The sequence below is a fragment of the Vanellus vanellus genome, assembly GCF_965231255.1.
Source record: "Vanellus vanellus genome assembly, chromosome: Z".
Taxonomy (NCBI): Eukaryota; Metazoa; Chordata; class Aves; order Charadriiformes; family Charadriidae; genus Vanellus; species Vanellus vanellus.
The window spans coordinates 8,256,020-8,277,954 of record NC_138908.1 but is presented as its reverse complement, the minus strand read 5'-3'; the positions used below and the strand labels follow the sequence as shown (position 1 = coordinate 8,277,954).

The following is a 21,935-nucleotide window of genomic DNA, read 5'->3' as shown; positions in this document are numbered from 1 at the left end:
ATGAAAGCTAATCTGTGCTGGCTTTTAGTATAAGTTAGAAATTTTATTGCACTTTGACTAGCAAAGAACTTTCAAAAAAGTTTTGGTTCTTCAGCAACAGCAGTCAAGTGATATGACTGCCGTAGGGTTTGGTTTTTCTTCTGTGCTGTTGTACAGGCTTTTATGCACAGTCTTGTTTAATTTATTCCAGTCATTTTCTAAAAAGATTTTCTGGCTAAAGGAAAAACATACTTAAGTGTCTTATGACTGTTGGAGGTACTTTATGTAAGGCATTGTTGGTGAACAAGATTGGTAAATGAACAGGCAGTTGCCCTATCTTAAAGCCTAAACAGAATGTTTAAAGAGTGTGGTGAAGATCCTTTCACTATGTCATTGATTGTTCAGTTAAAAATAATTGTGCTTTTTTATTATTTTAGACTGATATGAAAACAAAAGGAAGCCTGCTCTGGGTCTTGGATCATACTAAAACTTCCTTTGGGCGTCGAAGATTGAAGAAATGGGTAACACAGCCCCTCATGAAATCCAGGTGAGATAGTTCTTTATCTTGAGTTAAATCTGTATTTTATAATTACGATGTTGAGTATACCCAATGTACTTATTTTTCTTGAAGACCTGAGATCCATAGTAGAGTTTACACAGGACAGTATATGATAGAAGCTGTGGACGTTATATACAGGTTCAAAAGAGTTAAACTGCTCTGTTGGGGCATAGAACATCTAAGTAGTTCACAGTAGTAGGTTTGGAGCAAGTTAGAAATTGCTATGCAGGAATCAGATTTGGTACCATTCTAATTCAGTATCCTTTTTCAGACAACAAATGAAGATTACCTGCAATTGGAGCATGTTTTATTCCTAAACTTGCCAATTAATGTTTGATGTCTTTCTTGCTTTGTAAGTCTTTACATTCTTAATGTATTTAAGCTGTGGATGTTTCTGTTATCCCTGTATACAATGTATTGCATAGCAAACTATTTTTACTTCTGAAATGTGATGATTGTTTGGTCAGTCTTGTATTTTGAGCTATGCTTCATTTATTAATGCTTTAGAAACGCTTATTTTGTAATGCTAACATGCTTGGTTTTATTTGTCTCTGTCTTGAAATGGACTCCACCTTTTCTGATTTCTCTTTACAGGCTTTATTGGAGTGTTGTACTTGAATATGTAGTAAATAACAGTATTGAGTCAATGGCATCTGGTGAGGGGTCTGGAGCACAAGTCTTATGAGGAGTGTCTGAGGGAACTGGGGGTGTTCAGCCTGGAGAAGAGGAGGCTGAGGGGAGATTTTATCACTTTCTACAGCTCCCTGAAAGGAGGGTGTAGCGAGGTGGGGGTCAGTCTCTTCTCGAAGTAACCAGCGATAGGACAAGAGGAAACGGCCTCAAGGTTGCTCCAGGGGAGGTTTAGATTGGATATTTGGAAAAAATTCTGCACAGAAAGGGTTGCTAAGTGTTGGAAGAGGCTACCCAAGGAAGTGGTAGAGTCGCCATCCCTGGAGGTATTTAAAAGGTGTGTAGCTGTAGTGCTGAAGGACATGGTTTAATGGTGGTTTTGGCACTGTTAGGTTGATGGTTGGACTTGATGATCTTAAAGGTCCCTTCCAGCCTAGAAGAGTCTATGGTTCTGTGAATGATTTTTGACTATATTTTAACTTTTTAATCTATTCCTTTGAATGTGCACTCCCTGAGCGTTGTCAATGTAGTTTACTCAATTGTCACTTTGTTCCCTTCAGCTATAGCATACAGAAAATCCTTTGGGTTTGGTTATCTAAAATAATTTTCCCTCTGTTTTACTTTTGTAAATGTATTAAACAGTTTTAATTTTTATTAATTTTGAATAATTTTAAATAGTGTGGTATACCACTGTTTTAGCATCTTGCTGTTGTTGGCAATTTACAAATTTTTCTATGGAAGCATTTTTTTCCTTGCCTAAATTTAGTATGTTAAAGCACTATATTTCTGAAGCATCACTGCTTTATTTTCTTATTAGCCATTTTGTAAGGATCTTTTCTGAGTAGTGTAAGAAAAACGCATAATTGTTTTTTCCCTCCTATTTTGTTAATTTAGAATATTACAGACCTTTTTCATTTGTAGGCACAATACCGGTTAGACTTTTTCATGCTGCAGTTTCTGAAGGGATTTAATAAGTTGATTTCACGGAATCACGGAGTTTTCAGAGTTGGAAGGGACCTCTAGAGATCATCTAGTCCAACTCCCCTGCTAAAGCAGGATTGCAAATTTCAGTATGCCTTTTTTTTTTCCTTTTTAATTCTTCTGATAATAGCTTTTATATATCCTACTCACTTCAAAAAGGCTTTTGATGTAACCATCCTCAGTAGTATTAGGCTTTATGGAAGTTGATTATGTGCTTGGTGTTCACCTTAAGAGCATATAGATAGAATTTCTGGGCCACTTTACAGGAATAAATTGAAATAAATTAGTTTATTTCTTTTCCTGCTCTTGAGGCACCTTATGACCTTTTGGGAATTGTTTGTAAAGTTGTCAGTGGGGGGAGCCAGAGCCCAGGCTCTGGTCTGGTGTGGTGGCAGCACTGAGGATGGGGACCGGAAAAGGAGTACTTCTAACCATTTTGCTCCCAAATGATGATATATGTGATGCTGCAGGTGACATACAATTCAACAGTACAATAGACAGAATTCTTGTCTAGATACAGAGGATAGAAAACTGCTTGCCTGGGGACTTCAGGCCTTCTTTCTTAACCAGTAAATTTAGTTTAAGTTCTGCCTTGTCTCAGGGTGGAACGAGATTTACAAGTTTGCAGTTTTGGTTTCTTCTCTTTCTCCTCTGCTTGTTGCTACTTCTAGAGAGTGATACTTCTCTTTTTCAGCCTTCTTTCTCAGTAAGGAAGTTCCATGGTTGGAGATGACATACTCCTCAGTTGAAGCTAAAAAAGCTGTGTTGTTTCTCTGTATTTCTCCCTTTTTGACTCCAAATTTGTAATTTTACATACTTAGTACATCAGACATTTTGGCAGTATTTTTTCCAGTAATGCACACAAATGCACTTAGAGAATATTCTGTAATTGTAATTCACCTGTGCTTCCTGGAGTGATGTTTTCGGAGGAACTAAAATTTCTGTACTGCATCTTTTCCAGTCAGTGGGTAGGTGCATTTCCCTTGGTGTATTAAAAAATGAGAGGGTGTAATTACTGCTTTATGCCTTATAGCTGAAAATCACTTGGGGTGATGACTAAATTTCCAGGGGAGAAACCATACACTAGGTTGAATAAAGGTAGAATGTGTACAGACAGCTCATTTGGTCAAACTTGAAGATATCCATTGGATCATCAGTGATGTAATACATTTAGAGAATAACAAGAAAAGGTTTTTAGCATTAGGCATGTGTGATTTTGAAGGGAAAAAAAAAAAAAGGCTTAACCAAGGAAGATACAATGTCCTCACTTATTCACCTAGGTGTACAAAAATGATGAGATAAGACTGTGTGAGTCATTGAGGGCTTCGAGCTTTTTAGGAAGAATCAGGATGATCATTGATTTTTGTAGGAGGTACATCTTTGTGGATTACAGAAGCGTTATCTCACCTTTCCTCTCTTGCCTTTGAAATGTACGTTCCATGGAGTGCCTTTCTCACCTAACTTCTGTAAGAGGAGCAGAAAGAAAATGAAATAGAAAGCTGAGGTGATTCTAATATTTTTGACTGAAAGAAATGTGCTGTTTCCCGGTCAGGCAGTGGAGTTTCAGCAGGAGGAGTAGAGCTGTGTATTATACTCAACAGCATAAGGGCTATGGACTGGTCTTAGGATACAGTGTTGTAACACAATCTGATCTTTGTGTCTTTGTACGGGTGCAACATTTAAAAATAATTTTTTTCCTAATGCAAAATTAATCTCAAAACCTGTGACGTTGATGTGAAACAGTCATTGCTTTTTGAATAGCTACAGGAAGAGGAGAAAGATAAACTTAACATAGGCCTGGTCAAGCAAACCTGGATCTGGTTTGTATCTTTCTTGTTTTGTTGTATATTATGGATATGTTGTCCTATGGTGATGGTATAAAAGAAAGTGCAAGGAAGTTGTTGCCCCGAACGGGGACAGTCTGAAGCCTCATCTCTTTAAAATGTGTCTTTCCTTGTCTCTGTTATATCCATGCTTACTTCCTCCCACCCTCATCTTTGCATCTCCCTTTCCTGTTCTCTAAGCATTATGACTGGCTCCAAGCTATAGCAATGCTGCTTGCCCAGTCTGGAGTCCAAACAGAATAGACAACTGTGGAACAAATACTGCAATCTTTTCCTCATTGACTATTAATTGGTATCTGTGCCTTACTCAGCTGTTGATTCTTGCACAATTTGTATGAAACTTATTTCCTCAAGATGAAATGAACACCTTCCTTGACCTTGTCAAGGTTGGCTGGAAACTGAAAAAAGCAAATGAGTAGCACAATTATATGGAGCTTTATTATTTCCATGTTAGATCAGGCTGTAAAGCTAATAAGTCTGTGACTAGGTGCTTAAAGTAGAACTTGAGATAAATGATGGATGTATCATACTGAGCAATTTATAGCTGCTGTAGGGGAATATGTGTAGGATTCCATTCCTGTGCAGAGAACTCTGTGGCCTGTATGTATAGAAAGCATTGCATAAGAGAGGGTTGGGTTTTTTTCCCCTCTTAGTCTGTTCCTGGAGAGGTAGAATATCTTTTAAATATCAGTGGGTGGACAACATGAAGTGTCATTTCTAGTACTGCAGCCAGGGAGAAAGTAGAGACTTCTCTAACTAAGTGGAAGATAACCTGGAAAATGCTGGTGTTGCAAGTGCTTAGTTTATGAGTTAGAAGAGTAGTGCAAAATTTTAAAAGCTTAGGTGCGGGGGACAGGTAACTGGAACTGATAAAATATTTGGTGTGTGTGATGTGAACATACTAGTTTGCACAATGCTGTCTCAGTCTTTGGGTTGATATCTACTGGTTTTTGAGGGTGTTTGTGACTTAAGTAGCTTAAAGAGACTGAGTGGTCCACAAGTACCTAAATTGCATCACTTTAACATTCTGTTGACTCTCTTAGTTTTTTAATATGTTATGTATGAAGTGCAGAAGCTAATGTAATGAGGCTAATGATAAGATTATGGAGAGCAGAATGCCCTAAATACAGAGTTCAGAAGTCACACAACTTCCAGCATGGAAAGCTTGCTCGAGCCTTGGGGTGAATGGGGTTAGTCTTTGTCAGCCTGTGTTGAAACAGGGACAAAACCAATCCCCTCACCCATGCACACAACTTCACACTTATGTTTTCGGGATACACATCAGTTCTGGTGTACTACAAGCCACAGAACATGCTTAGCGTACTGGAGTAAAAGTGGAGCAAAAACTAAAAGCCCCTAACCTAACATAGTAAGCCATGGGAAAAAAATGGTGATCAAAGGTTTCATCAATGTCTTGGGCCTCTGCTGTAACAGATAACTTGTGAGATAAAAGTGGTCAGTGCTCACCCCACCTGGAGGCCCAAGGTCCCTCTCCCTGCTTTCTGTGCAGACCCTGAGCCGCTGGCAAGGCGTAGCCAGCACAAAGCTCAGTGTTTTCTCAACACTCCCAGGGCAGTGCCGTGACCAGCACCCTGCTGGTATCTCTGCTGCCAGGGTGTTGGAAAAAGGCTGAGGACAGAGGATTCTCTCTTAATTCTTCCAGACCATTAGTAGAAGTTCAGAAGCATGGAATTAACCAGTTAAAAAGTATTCCAGACCACATCAAATACATGGTCACAGAGCCTCTTTTTGGGTGCTACAAGGGGTATCGGCAAATCAAACACTTAAAGCCTCATTAGGATGAGCTCACCTTTTTGGCCCTGGATCCACCCCAACCTGTCAACGTATTTCAGCTTTCCTATGACGTGGTTCCTGTTCTTGTCTCCAAGGCACACTGTTTGCCAGAAGTGAATATGGGACTTCAGTGGCTAGAATTCTGTGTAGTTTCTTGCCTGCATTTATTTGTAGTCAATTTATACTCATTTGATGGTTTTCTAGTTAAAGCTGATGTTGAAATGTCAAGGAGGGAGAAAAATTGTTTGTATTTAGGGAGTTGCCAGAAATATTTTAACCTTAGCAGGCTAGAGAAACCAAATTTTTAATTACCCCTCAAAAATATGATTTGCATTTTTTTTTCCTGTGATTCTAGTAGCCTTTGTGCCCCATTTCTTCCAGTTCTGGATGAGATGATGATTTTATTGAGGCTGAATTGAAGCCTTGTAGGAAAGTAATAATAATTACTATTAGTCTGAATATACTTTGCCTGCAAGAGCACAGAATGACCGTAGCTTTAGCAAATTCAGAACTGCAGACAGTTCCTTATCTACCACTAAAGAAAAGGAAAAGTGTTAATTGGTATTACTAATACAATGTGACTTTTATTTGGAGTATATGTACTGCAGAACTAGGAAGATGAGGGTCCCTTTATAGTGATGTTGACAACAACATGTCTTTCCTAATATAAACATAGCTAGTCTAAATCCTCTCACTTTGAATGTATTGAGTGCTGTTTTATTTATACTTATATACACAAAATACAGTCCTAAAGGAGAATCTTTGAAGTTTGACTTTGTTTTTCCCATAATTAAGATATCTGGACTGCAAAACAAACCACCTAAAGGTCTTTAAAGAAACCCATCTTAATTCCAAGTTAAACTGGTTGCTATTTAATGCCGTTGTCATCCAAACCTGAATTAGAATCTTCTTTTGCAGCAGTAATTTAGGTATAAAATTTATCCGTTCTACAGCAGAATTTCATGGGCTAAATTTTCCTCCTAAGAATAAAGATTTCATAGCATCAGTGCCAATATAAAATGCACAAATGCAGGTTACAGCATACGCGTGATATCTCAAAATTGTAGTAAAGAAAAAGATTGCAGCATCATCACATGTATTCATTCATTTTTGCTAGCTGTGTTTTGGTACCATTGAATGCTGTGTCTAACTCCTTATAAATGTAGTAATCAGGCATTCATTCATGTTGGCTATAGAAGCTAATGGTTCCCTTTTTTTTGGCACAAATAGCTGAAATATATTGTGTGTGAACATAAACAAAAGTGTTTGATTATCATTTGCATATTTTATACATTCTTTTAACAGATGTGAGGACAAAGTTTATAGTACTTGTAAATTGCTGTTAAGTATTTGAGATCCATTTGGGAATATTGTCTTCTCATGGTTGCATGTTGATTTAGGGGAATGTTTGGACCTCTCTGGAGGGGTAGGAGAAATTAGGAGTTTTGAGAGTAAATTACTGTTTCTCCTGCATGTAAAAAAAACAACTGAACAAGTCCAGAAGGATGTTAATTTTTTCTTAGGTTTCACTTAAATTTCACTGTAGTAATTATGATATAATTACCCTTGTTTGTACTTTTTCATTGTTGCTAATGCATAAAATTCCACCGATCACAGCTCAATTTAACAATTCAGGATTTAGCCCATAAAGTTAGCCATATTCTAACTTAGCCACTTAAGTAAAAAAGCCAGAGATAGGCTGTTTGTTTGTTGTTTTTTTTTTTTTCTTTAATAAGACATATACAGTTATATTCATTACATAGTGGTAATTCTACCATGGTTTTGGGTTTTGATGACACTAATTGCTAGTTATGAAAGAGAGCAGTCTAGAGCAAAACCCACTCTGTACTATTTAACTTCATCAGCTCATATAAAGTCTTCATTTGTAAACTGTCTTCTGAAGGAAGGTCAAGAAAAGAGCAAAATGTCTAAGTGAGACAAAATATAAAGCAACAGAAGTCAGAATAGCCTTCACTTTGTCCAGTGTTTGAAAGTAGCCAGTATCAGAGGACAGTATGAGAACAGGGCACTGGGTACCATTACCTCCCCAGAGCGCTTCCAGCAATTTGCAGTTCAGGGAATTCTTCAGGCACAATTGATACCCTTGCGTATCTTGTGTTTTCCCAATGTTTTACTAATACATTTTCTTTCTTTGAAATGCTGTAGCTAGGCAGGAATCTGCTAGGCTTTGACATTGCTTTCCATGAACTATATTATCTATGTTTGTTGTTACATACCCTTCATTATGTTTTTTTCAGGTGTTGAATTCTTGTGACTGGCAGCTTTACATATCGCTGTGGTCTCTAAACAGATGTAATAAAATGAATTTCAGTTTTATGCATTCATTTTACTTGAGCTATGTCCTTACCATGATGAATGAACTAATTTACCATAAATTAAGGGATTAAGAGTTTTATGATAAATTTATATTTATTTACCTTGTATAAAAATAAAACCTTATATGACTGAAAATTTTCTGAAGTTCTTATATAGCAGTTGTATTATCAGTTTCACTCTGCTTTAAATATAATGATATATTATCACATCTAAAAATGTTAGTTTTGCTTCACTGTACGAGAGATCAATATATCTGTTACCACACTAGCAACCATCAATCCTATTTAGATTGTTAAGATGTTCAGATGTTAGTTCAGTGCAGCGCATTCATATCTGCAGCCTTCTGCTGTGTCAAAATTTTTAGTTCAGGATTAAAATATTTTCATATTTGCTAACTTTCTGTATTGTTCACAGATCTGGCAGCACAATAATACAGGGGAGTATCTTGTGATTTAATTTCAAATAGTTCTTTTAAATGACTAGAATAAATTCTGCAGTTAGATTTTTGTTATGTTTAAATACATTGCAGAGTGATTTCAGTATTGTATTAATGATGTTATTCTTAGATGGAGAGTACAGCAGAAGTAAGTGGATTGCTTTTTGTGAACTGTCTTATGTTACATTATTTTACAGAAGATTGTTTGGAAAATTAGGTAGAGCTCAGATTGCTGGCATGGTTTACAGAGATGGGAAAGAATAGGCTAATATTGCACCTAAATAAAGAATGAAGTAGTAGCCAGATTATAAAATGTGAGATGGTTTCTTAACATAAGCTGTCGAGCTTCTTTGTATAATGTTAGATTCAAATTTTCTTGTGGTGGAATTTTTTACCAGATCATGCAGACATTAGAAGCCCCAAACTGTACATCAAATATGCTGAATAACTGTGCAGTGCAGAACAATTTTCTTTTAGGATGATTTAACAACTGATCAGGATAATAATATATTAGTACTCAACAACATGTTTATTATTGCAAGTATAAATATTTAAGGTTTAAAAGCATACCTTAAAATTCATCATCTGGCTGTTTATATCATATCTCTTCCCTGTCTTTCCTTCCTCATACACGTGGAATTTTACATAATTCTTTCCTGTACTTTCTGGCTTTTGAAATAGGAATCCTACAATGTTTTGTTTTCAGGTGGAAAAAATGGGTCATTTGATACTGGATGCTGTTTCCCTAACCCTTTCTTATGTGTAGGATTAAAGCAGAAAAACTGTATGGATGCTTAGTTTTAGATTACTGGAGCTACAGTAACATAGCCATATGTGAGCATGATTAAAGTGGAGATTAAGCTTTGAAGGGAGGAGTTTTTTGAATATCTGCATCTATTTTACATATTACTGTATGTTTTCAATTGGCCACGTAGATATGATCATGCTGTTTAAATTAAGTGACAGTGTTCTGGAACAGAATTATGCTGCTTACATGAGCTTTTTATAATAAAAATACAGATTATTTTCTTCGTTAAGGTACATGTGTTTATAATTTAACAGTTCAGTACTCTTTCACGCAGAGGAGCGTTCCAGGGTCTCAAGTACAGCGCATTTTAATAATTGTCCATGAGAATGTAATTGTGGCTGATGATACTGACCTTTCAGAATTTCAGTGTAACTTTGCTAGCTTGAAAGCTGCATGCTCAGGGTATTTTATCAGTTTGTCATTGATATTGACACTTCTCAATTTCCTTTCCATTATCCAGCTGTAGTTTAGAGCTCCTCACTAATTGATGTACAAAGCTTAAATCTCTGCTGTCTTGAATACACTGTGTGGATGTCAACAGCTTGCTCTTTGGTTATTTCGTTGCATAACTCTTAGTAACCCTGCCAGTGTACACCAGATACGTGATTGTGTCTCTTAAGGATCAGATTTAAAGGTTGGATGTGGTCCGTGGTGAAAACAGCCCCTATAGGTCTGAGCAGCTGCACTGACGGTAGGTGCTGTCTGTGGCTGTTGCTTGCAGGTTGCCTGGCTGCCCAGAGGAACAGGAGAAATGTTTAATTTTGTGCATTTGGCATTGCCAGAGGAGTGGAAGACTGGTGGGGAAGAAGAAGGTATTCTTGTGACCTGCACCAGGGCTGCTATGCAGACCCTACAAAGTCTGACATTTCTGTTTTCCTCAGGGCTGGGAAAAAGCAGTCTTTTAGGATAGTGGAATGTTTTGGGTGCTGTGGTGTGATCGGAGAGTCTGCTATCCAGTTGAGAGATCACCAAGTGAGTTCCCAAGGTGCCTGGGGTCAAGACAGCAGAGAGCTTGCCCCTAGTTTGTACAATGGCTGTGGAGGAGTGCATCTGCCTGCGCTCCAGGTGGATAGTGGCAGTTGGGGCACTGCAAATCCTGGTGTTGTACAGAAAGGCTGCTCTGGGAATGAATATGTGTCATTTGTGACAGATGAGGGGATGGTTTTACTATAAAGCAGTATGTCACTGAAAAAATCCTGGCATTTAAATGCTGTTAGTTTTATGTGCATCTAATGCACATCCAGTCACAGTGTTCTCTCACATGCGGTGTAATAAAATTTCAAGGACTCTTAGATTTAGCTGTCTTCAGGGCCAGAGGCCTCTGGCTGCCAGTCTGTTGTAATGTCTGCAACCTGTGGAGCTGCCTAATTTTGTTGATTTCATCATGGATAGTAATTGCTAGCGGCTACAGTGGCAAGTGGCACAGCAATTCTTCAAAAAAAACCATGGGCAAGACAGGCAGTCTTTCCTGAAATCTTACATTTTGGTTGCATCCTTAGTTCTTATTCCTCAGTGCTGGCAGAGTTCTAAGCATCTTGCTGGTCCGTGAGAACAGATGTGGACTGGGCTGTGTTTGCCTTGCACATGCTTGTCTGGTAAGAGACTGGTGTTTTTCTTAACCTGCAAGGGTGGATGGACACATGCACAGCAGTGTGGGAATTTCTGAACTTTCTTGTCTTAGAGGGAGAATGTTGTAATAAGGCTTAGTTGTGATTTTGGAAGAAAACACAAGGATTTTAAAATAAGCTCTGGGATATTTTGAGGATTTTTAAAGTTTCTTGGAACGTTATGTTTCAGATTCAGCCTCACTTGCTGGAAACTTTCCAAATGCCAGCTATAGCCTTCCAGCGTGCTGGTACCTGCAGAGTGTGCCTAGCGGCACATTGGAGGGGGACTCTTGGGAAACATGATCTGGAACAGATGTTTTCTGTTGTGAAACTTCGTCAGATCTTAGCACATCTTTCACCTACTTGACTCTGTCTTGTAGTGTACGCAGTTATCTCAGCAATAAAGCCTGAACACGGAAAAGCTACATTCAAAGGAATTGTGCTAATCAGCTTTGACACATCTCTTTCACTGCTGTCTTACAGTGAGCTCACTACCTTTTGCTCTGTTTCCTTTGGGCTGTATGCATCCATGTACCCCTAATCTTGGTCTTTTCCTAGAAAGCAGCATTGAGGCAATTTGGTTGCACAAAAAGCAGAAATTGAGTTTACCGTAGCTCTGCATTCTACAGCCGGTTCATGGATTATTGGAAATTGTAGCTGTGCCATTAGCAGCAGTGTAAATCGAGGTGAACCTTGACAGTAGGTTCCATTTTAAAGTTCTTTTCTGACAATGCCCGTAAAAATATGATTGTAAGGAAGGTGCAAATAGCTATAGAATTGTTTCTTCATGTAAAAAATGTTTCCTCATTGATTGACTTCAGTTCTGATATATGGAGGTCAATGTTACAGGTTATGGAAAGAAAGAAAAAAAAAAAAAAAAGCAGCCAAAACCCCAACATGGTTCTGATTCATGTAATTACCAGTTGCTGCTCTAGATCAAAAGTAGAGGGGCAAAATGGTAACCAATATTTATACCCTGTTGGAATAAAGTACGCTACATACGAGGGGTAACGGGCACAAGTTAGAACACAGGAAGTTCCGTTCAAATACACGGAAACACTTCTTTATGGTGAGGGTGACAGAGCACTGGCACAGGCTGCCCAGGGAGGTTGTGGAGTCCCCTTCTCTGGAGATGTTCAAGACCCGCCTGGATGCAGTCCTGAGTAATGTGCTCTGGGCACTCCTGCTTTAGCAGGGGAGTTGGACTAGATGATCTCTAGAGGTCCCTTCCAACTCTGAAAATTCTGTGATTCTGTGAGTTCAAATGTGAATGCCCTCTGCCCCTCCCCCAGGTACTTGCCTGCAAATTTAGGGTTGGATTTTCCGGATTGATTGTTGCTCGTGTTATGTACCACTAGGAGAACAAGTAGACATGGACACTGCAGTGTATATTTGGCTGTTTTGAGCATAGAGAGGGGATGATGAGCTTATATCCAGGATCTTGCTTGCATCTTGAATGAAAGCCCAAGATTCTCTGCATTTCTTAATTCTTTTACTTATGTATTCATGAGAATGTGATTGTAGTCAAAGTTTAAAATAAAACCTTACAAAGCCAAAACAAACAAAAGGAAGAAGTTCACTAGCTGTATATCTTCCCCTTAGAGAAACACAAGTTTTATTTATTGATCTTATGATTATTCTTTTACAGTGAAATAAACGCTCGGCTTGATGCTGTGTCTGAAATTCTGCTGTCAGAATCCAGTGTGTTTGGTCAGATTCGAAATCTTCTTTGCAAGCTGCCAGACATAGAGAGAGGCCTCTGCAGTGTTTTTCACAAAAAGGTATACCCATAATTACCCTAATTTATTGTTTTCTAAATGGTGTGATTCTGTCTTAATGTACTTTCATAGCTCTTGCATGTTTATTTAAAAATATTTTCTTCTTAGCAAGACTGAGGCTGAAATAATAGAAAGATGCAACTTTATAAAAGTTATTTCTACCTTATGGTAGAATCTTATTTTATTTGTTATCAGTGATATGCTGGTAGAGGAAACGTCTGAATAGGGTTCTAGAATACATACATTGTACTGCTAATGCTAACAGGAAAAACATATACGGTACTCATGATTTAGTGGCTGCATTCAGTGAGATGGGATGGTGCAATAGATCCTTGTGCCATAAGTTATTTCCCTTTAAAACAATGCATTGCATTCTGTATGCTTTTCTAAAATCACACTTGCAAGTGAAACCACTTAGCTGTAGTTAGCTGTTTTCAAATGAATGTTAATTTGTTTATAAATTCTGTAATTTGGATCTCACTTGCACATTTTAATAAGAATTACTTGTAATGAGACACTGACAATTCTTACTTGAAGCAGATTAATGTGCTAATAGCACCTGTGCAGTACTTAATGTTCTTTTCTTTCACTGTTATATTTAGAGGTTTTGACAGTTTGTTTTAGATAAAAGAATAGGTGGGTAGGAGAGCAAAGTTGTAATTTCTTTGGATGGTACAGCACAAAGGTTTCCTCTCTCTGAAAATTTGAAACTCAGTTCTTGTATAATTTTTAAAGCCTTAACGTTGCAGTGTTAGGCACATGGAGAGACTTGAATACTTAAATGAATGGATACAGCTGTAATGAAGTTTATGAAAAGAGGGAGTTTGCACTAACTTCCCCATCCTTTAAAATGTGCGGTATTCACATGATACAATTGTTCTTTCAAAAGAACAGTCCAGTAATTAGATAATTCACTTTTTAATGGTTTAACTCATATCATGAGTGATATGTAATAAGTTTTGTAGGGATATGTCTGTATTTCACAACATCCTGGCAATCCTCCACTGCTGTCCTGTGCTGTCTTTGTACTAGCCTGTTATCTGTTTCTTCAGGTATCCCTTCCTGTTGTAGGGCTGCTTACCCTTCTCTGCTTTAAAGCTGGTATTTAGGTGGATCGATTCAGAGGCCCTGGATTTTCATGTGATTTTTGGAACGAGATGACAATGTAGTTTGTCTTAACAACAGCCGCTGTAACATGAAGATACGTGTTTAGTGAATCAGATGTTGGAAAAAAGTTGCAGGGGAGGTGAAGTGCTCCAGCAGAACCCTTAAGAAGGCTAAATGTGGGGGGAAAGCTCCAAGCACACGCTCTTCCTTTAAAGAATTAGCTTCCCTTGGTAAAAATCTAGTTTGTCATCCATTGGAGAACACTGTGAAGAGTGCCCAAACCACTGAAGATCTTTAGGACTTTGAAGAGATGACAGTGTTCCTGAAAAACAGGGTCTGTTTTGAATAAAGAATGAAAAGCAGACTCTGGGAAACATATTCTGCAGTCTAGACAGACAGCGAATATGAAGCCTGAAGAAAGGTCCCTGCAAAGCAGATATGTATTCAAGAACACGGAGTAGCTGGTTTTCGTGATTTTTTTTAATTTATTTTCAGAATATCCAGTACATGCTGCCATTTCAGTTCCCACTAGGAGTCTTTCCAGTTCTGTTAATTCCAGATGTCCATCTCCCACATGCTCAAAATGAGGTTCCCTGCAATTTCATTCCCACTAAGGGTTCCAAAATTGAATGCATTGCACTGATGGCTTAACAAAAGGAATATGCAGTAATGCAGGCTTGTTAATTCAGTGTCAGCTGCAGGAAAAATAGGTGAATGTGACAACTATTTCATCATTCAGGCCCCTTTAAACTTCAGCGATGTTAGTATTTGAGGTGTCTTTCACAAAGGGAGACCTCTGGAGTGTAAAGAGGTGGCTGGATTGTTTAATTTGTTCCAAACATCTTTTGTTCAGATCAGCCACTGCAGAACTTCTGTTGTGCAATTCACTTTGCACCAATAATTCTAGAGGAGACAGAAAAACATTCAGGCAAAACAGTGCTCTGTTTTGGAACTGATTTTGCAAGGCAAAACATCCTTATGGTAACTCTTCTCGTAAATATTTGTTGTATGTTTTCCTGGTGTGACTGTTTTTTTGTTTTTTTTTTCTTTTTTGTAAATAAGTCTGCTAATGATTCTTACCTGGTAGCATCATTCAAATTGGCAATTGTTAATCTTACCCTCCACAAGTTCCCATTCTCCCAAACCCAAACCACCAAAACCCACTGCTGTTTCCCCTGCCCAGGTATGTGCAATCTGGAATTAGAACAGCATCCTGGTAGCGGGAATTAGGTATTACCTTGAAAGTCATACTACCAGCTCCAAGTTTGCCCCAGCCTGGAAAAGGACTATGGGGATGGTGAAGGAGACAAGAACAATGTTACTGTTGCTATGGAGAGTGGAATTAATACAAGGACTGTTCTCAGTTCCTGCAGCTCCAGCACCTGACATCTTGCCTGGCAGGAACACTGTCAACGGCAGAATGGCCTCACCCTTCTCTATGTCAGGAAAAGGATGGCTGGAGATTAACTGTTTGAAGACTTCTTGGTAGTATTCAGAAGCTGACTTCAAAAGGAGACTGAGAAACAGGGAATTGCCAAGAGTTTTAAATGGTGCCTGGAGCTAATGCAGAATTAGATCTTGCTGGAAGACACACTGGCCCAATGTTTTCAATACCCAGTTCAGCCATGCCCTCTAGCCTCTGGATAGAGCCACCAAATAATAGAATAAAATTTAGGCCACATGCATTGCTTTTTGTGACCTGCATCTCAGGACAGTGGGAAAGATGAATGGCAGGACCGTACTTTTTTTGTCTCGGTTAAAGTGGTGGCTGCTTAGCCTTGCCTTGGAGTGCACAGAATGGCAAGACAGCAGTCAAAAACTTAGGCCTGAGTAGGTCTAAAAGCCAGCACAGAGTAAACATGCCATCACTACTTTTAGAAATGTGTCCTACAGGGCTATCCTGACATTGCTTGCTGGTTTCATGCCCGGTTTCATGCAGTGTGTTTCAGAAGATAAATATACAGGCTTGATCCATGAATGTTTATCTTATTTGTACCCTTTGCTCAATAAACATTATTTTTTGACTAAAGCTTAATCATCAAAGTGGACAGGAATCATCATAACAAGTGGTCATTGAATTTACAGATCACATTAAAGTGAAGCTGTTTCACTGAACTCCTACACAAGGAGCAAAGTCAATAATCAAGCCTTACCAGGACGTGTACTAAAATGTCATTTTAGTTTGTTCTTCTCCTAACTTCAACCGTAGGCTCTCCCTCATTCGGCGTTCCTCACGAGTTGCTGCAGTTAGGAAATCCTGTTCGGTTCTGAATCGGTCTCTAAAACTTTGCTGCCCACTTACCAGGCCGCTCACCTGTGCAAAAATAAAGCAAGCAGTTGCTACAAGAGGGTTTTTGCTGCTTGGCTGCCTACAGCCTCCTTGTGGGATTTGCCTTTCAGTTTTCCAGTGAATACTTCACGGTCATGCTCAGAATCCTCAGAGGAGAAGGGTGCTGCTCAGCTGGGTGCTGAGTGTTTGAAATCTTTCACGTAAGCGTGTCAACCAGGATGATGATGAAAATGTGCCTTTCCCTGGAAGGTACATTTGATGCTTCGTTGAAGGTAGTGTGATTTTTCAGAAGATTCAGAGAAAATGGTTGTTTCTGATGTTTTTCTCTTATGAAATCAATACCTTTTATATATGCTTAGGAAATTAGTTCCTGTTTGTATAGAATGTTTACAATAAATTCTCCCCATAGCGTAATATATTACTGACTTCAGCTAACACACATCTTAATTTTTTTACATTTTTTCTTCTGCGATAGCAGTATGCACACCTTGCGTATACTATACTTTTAATCTCTTAAAGAATTTCAATTGCAGATATTTTTAGATTTACAGTATTAAATGCTGATTTGAACAAATTGTTTCCTGTTAAGTTGATTAACATAAATAGTGTAATAACAAGGGGACACAGTAACCTTAAAATGAAATACCTAGTTTTTCCTAGTGTGCTCACTATACTAAAACCATAAAGGTAGTTACTACAGTTAGAATATGGATAAATGTATGCCGGATTTCAACTCCTATTTTTTTAATTTGAAATGTTTTTATCTTGGAGCGGTCAATGGCTGGTGGCTGTGGGTCTCTGTGGCTCCCTTTTACATCTGTTGGAAACAATTTCACTAATGCAAACAAGGCTAAATTGTTCTCAGTGTTGTTATTGAAAGTGTGTTAGACCTGGCATATTGCTGTGCGTCTTTCATGCATTCTTCTCAGTGGCAGCCATACCATTTTCAGTATAGTCTAATAAACTGCTGGTTGAAACTACTGTTTGGCATCACTGTCAACTCTGAGGTTATTATTCTAGCGTCAGAGAAGCTGTAGCTATCACTGACAGCATTTTAAAATTGGACTTCAAAAATAGCACTGAACGAGCCTGTGAGAATCTTCCATGAATGCAAGGCTATTAATTCTGCTTTATGTAAACCATTTTTACTTTATTTTAAAAGCTTTGAATTTATAACATAGTTATATATCTTTTGTAAGGTTACTTAGGATTTAAATGGAATCAGTCCCACTTTAATGTAGCACAGCTTTTCGGAGTTATTTTCACACATCTGTTCCAAGTTATCTGTTTGCATCTAAAATTCAATGGCTCCACTGCAGAAATGATTTACTGAGTAAAGTCCTGCAGTATTACTAAAAACAAGCCAGGGGAATCAGTAATACTGTGAATAAGCACAAAAAGGGTGTGTTCACCCTCTTTCTTGGGAATGTTGTGTTTAACAATGTTGTTTGCAGTAAAGCATGGTGAATTTCACGTTCTCCAAAGGTACTGTAGACTGTAGCTCACAGTAGAATCAAATAGGTTTTAACTCATTAGATGACTGTTATGATGTGTAGGCTATCAGCTGTGAGAAGCATCAGCATATTCATTAAGCATCCTTTGAGAAATGTCATGGTAACTTTCAGGGTTGTTTACTGTGTCTTCTGTACATGACCAAGTTTTTTTCCCCATTGGTTCTTTTATAGGTAACACTGCATTGAAATCTAGCTTCCTCCCCTTATTGAAGCCTCATCTTCACCAGCCTTACCGCCCTTATTGAAGAACACCTCATAGACAGGTGTTCTTATGTGTTCTTAAAATCTTTTCTTTTCCTACCCTCATATAAATAGTGTATTAATTAAGTGCCTATTTGTTTTTTTTAAAGAATAATTGAACAAAAAACCCCAAACACCACCTGTTCAACTGGTGTATTTCTTACTGTCCATATTTGCTCATTCTTCTTTTCTGGACATTGTTCTCCTATGAATCACTTAATGCTTTCTGTCAGGTACCTACTTTGCAATTTCGCATGGCAGGCCTTCAGCCTTTGCGTCCTTCAGTACATTTTGTAGTCAAGGGAAGTCTTGCAGAATTTTATCCTTTATCTGCATCAAGGTTGATGATGGTGATGCAGTCAGTCATACCGTGTTTGACTTTTGAGTTCAAGCCTGGATTTATCATTTGTTTAGTCTTTCAGACCTTTCTTTTGGGCTTTGATTTCAAATGCCATTGACAGGTTTACTGCTTTATTATTTTGTTTTATTTTGTTGTCAGAGGTTTTACAAGATAAAATAAGTAAGTTCCAGATTATCAGAAAGAAGTTGATAAATTGCAGCAGGGAGAACCAAAGTTTTCATGAAGCTGAATAATGGATTGTCTATGAAGAAAGATTAAAAGATTATAGTTTGGTTAAACTGATGAATAAGGGAGAACAGAAGGTTTAGAGATATTTGAGGGGTGTTAGCAGCAAAGAGGGAGTTGAGTTAGTGGAATAAAAACCAGTAAAGCTAGAGATACTGGGATTAATGCAATGGAAGGGAAATATCGAATAAAACTTTTACATGATGATACTACTGCTTTATGATAGAGCAAATCAGGGAACACAGCAATTAACCATGGAAATTATTTACTTTCTAGCCTTATTGTTGTCATCACTTACAACTTCCAGGGTCCGTAGTTGATTGCCACGCTGCAGGCTTATATGTATGTTTATTTTGGGTTTATACAGCATGGAAGCTACTTTTCCATCACTGGTGACAGTAATGACATGTATTTAATGAGAAGACAGCTAAGTCTGTAACTAGAGTGTACCTTAATTTATTTTTTTATGGTTTTCAGAAGGTTGTGTTTAGATGGCCTTCGTGTTCTGAAGGGCTAGTAGGCATTAGAGAGGAAACTTATTTTAGGGATTACTTATGTGGGGAGGAAGAGAAAATGTTCCTTTCAAGCCCAGCATTTTTGTTATTACTTGCTTCCAAGTTTGGGTACAGAAGTTATTTGGGAGAAATAACTACAGTGTAAAAGATGAGAGTATTGTCTTAGTTCTTGCATAAGAGTGTGGGAAAGAATGAGAAAGAAAAATTTACCTTCAGGGAGAACTTGAAAGAGAAGGATGACAAAATTAAAATGTAGATGTCTTTTATGAAATAGCAATTCACTGAAGCCTACGTGTTCTGTAATCAGTGTTGTACTGATCACCACACAATACTGACCAGAAATTAAATTCTAGACTGTATGTTGGCAGGGTAGGAAAGAGAAAATATGTAGGAAGAGGAGGATGTGGCATACAAAGAATATTATAGTAGAAGCATTCGGTACCTCCTACTCCCTTCCTTGCATCCTCAGGTGAGGAAAATAAACTGTTTTTTTTCAGTTGACTGACGGGAGAAGTTCAGAAGACCAGAGAAGGAATGTTTCTACAGATCAGTAAAATATGAAAAAATATCAGCATAACTATTTATGGACATCTTTTTACAAACCTTCTGAAATGGAAATGTCCTGGAGTGAATTCAGCAGGGTTTGAAGGCATTAAGTGTCTCATAGGACCAGATTTCCATTTGATATGCAAGTATGGTGCAGCAAAAATGGAAACTTACTTCTGTAAAGATAATTTCAGAATCAGTATTACCTAACTTATAGGTGGGGCATGAGTATCTTGTGTAACTGAGAGTGAAATGGGACAGCTGAGTGGAGGGAATTAGGAGTGTGGCAGGAGGTGGTTTGTTTTGTTAACTGCTTGCGAAATCCTGACCCTGACCGCTAATTGTTGAAAATGAGCTAAAGGTAACAAATTATGCTGACACTGAAGAGCATCTAGAATCCAACAGCAAAATATTTGAGCTGCCTCAGAAGCAATATTAGTGGTGAAAAAAGAGAGAGGAGTTTCTCTTTTATAAATCACTGCTTTTGGTGAGAAGCTGCTTTAAGGGAACCAATATGCTCCTCCTCTGTGGATACCACAAAGCAAGCTCTGAAAGCGCTCTGTGCTATCAGCTTCAATCTGGGAGATTCCCTTTTGATGATACCCTGGCTAGCTGCCTGAAAGAGATAGAAAAATCTCTTTCATAACTCTGTAGTGAGGAGACAATGAAAGACAAAGGGTGGGTTTGCCTTAGTCTTCTCAACACATAGACCTGGGAGTAAACAGCTAGAGGCTGAAGCTGGCAATAGCTACAAGCACTTTAAACAGTGACTGCTGGTTTTCTCTTTCTGTGGGTTTTTTTCCTCTCTCCCTCTCCTGCTCTCACTCCTGATCCTGCTCCCTCTCCCTCTCCTCTCCCTCTCCTCTCCTCTTATTTCATGATTCTCCCTCTCTGTGCCTGACCTTGTCTTTCCAAACCCTGTCTTGCCAAAACTGCATCCTGGGAATTCAGATAACAGCACATAGATGTACAAGCCCATATGGACAAGTTGTGGTACCCATAAAATTACTCAACCTGCTTTTTTGCTGTATGCACATTATTTTTCTGCTGTTTGCCTACTGCATAGGTGTTACACGTCTCCATCCAGCAACAGGAATAATGGGGATCAGCTCTGATTCCTAACAACAGAGGTTAAAACAATTAGTATGCTTTATTAACCTTGTGAATGTGATAAGATTCTGCAGTTATGTTACAGTCCATACATTTTAACTGTGTCTTGTCTCATTTTCAAAAAGCAAAAAAAAAACCCTGTAGGATTTAATGAAAATATAATACGTTGTAATGATTTGGACATTGCTTCCCTTCTCAGTGCTCAACTCAAGAGTTTTTCTTGATAGTCAGCACCCTGTCTCGTCTGGACTTGGAAATTCAAGCTCTTGTTCCAGTTATACATTCTCATGTGAAAAGTCCTCTACTACAAAATGCACTGTTGGAAATCCCAGAACTTCTCTCCCCAGTAAAACATTATTTAAAGATCCTTAATGAAGAAGCAGCCAAGTAAGTAGAGAAAATAAATGAATCTTCTGTGCCTCATAGGCTTTCTGACTAAATGTATTCAGTTATGCGAATTATGCATCTTGTTTTAATACACCTTAGTTTTATATCTTTGGTTTTATATTTATGTATGTACACGTGTCTCATAGTTAAAGCAGAGGTTGTTGTTTTCCACAGCTTTTTTTTTTTTTTTTTAAGTTAAACTAGGCAAGCAAGTATTTTGCCTAGTGGGTTTCTGCCTCAGGCTGAATAATTTTTTGAAAGTTTTTCAGTTGTTTTGGGGAATGAATTTAAGAGCAAAATATGTTTTGCTCAATTTAATTTGTTTAAAATCTTAAATTATTTTTTTAAATAAAGAAACTTCCCTTTGAAGAGAGACTTGACCTTTAGCAGAGTGGCTGCTCTGCTGTCAGGAATATGCCTTTTACTATTTTTATGAAAATTCATCAAAGCTTTGAGTAACCCCCATCCTTTTTTAGAAATCTATTTACATGCTCACTCATGACAGAGAATATGAAGTTTAATAGCTCTGCAGATTCCATGTAGCCTGTGTGATTTGTACCCCTTCAGAGCGTTTCTGGGGTTAGTGCCCTGTTCATGGATTCCCTCTAGAGAATGACCTGCCTCAGGCTCTGGGTGTGATCAGGCTCTTCCCTGCAGTTGCCTTCCTGTAGTCTTGGAGAGGTGAGCTGAAAGTATGGAAGCTGTGTGCCCTTTTTTGTCTTAATTCTATCCTTCGTTGGTCCAACAAAAAAAAAAAAAAAGGTAGACAAAGGAAGAAGATGCTAAATTAGAATGAATATGCATTATAAGGGAGAGTGTCTTTTAAATATTTTGTTGTGTATCGCTTCTTCTGAAGAACTGCTACCTCCATTGTTACCCCTAGATCC

At 38.2% G+C, this 21,935-nt stretch overlaps 1 protein-coding gene across 1 annotated transcript in view; it reads left to right on the top strand.

Moving 5' to 3' along the window:
* MSH3 (mutS homolog 3) overlaps window positions 1–21,935 on the top strand; it is a gene marked incomplete at its 5' end in the record, with an annotated part of 117,451 nt that overhangs the window by 51,669 nt on the left and 43,847 nt on the right. Inside the window, 3 exons of the mRNA XM_082497156.1 lie at window positions 417–526; window positions 12,624–12,756; window positions 20,861–21,048. Of these exons, the coding sequence (XP_082353282.1) occupies window positions 417–526; window positions 12,624–12,756; window positions 20,861–21,048 (431 nt within the window). The remainder of the gene's footprint in view (window positions 1–416; window positions 527–12,623; window positions 12,757–20,860; window positions 21,049–21,935) is intronic.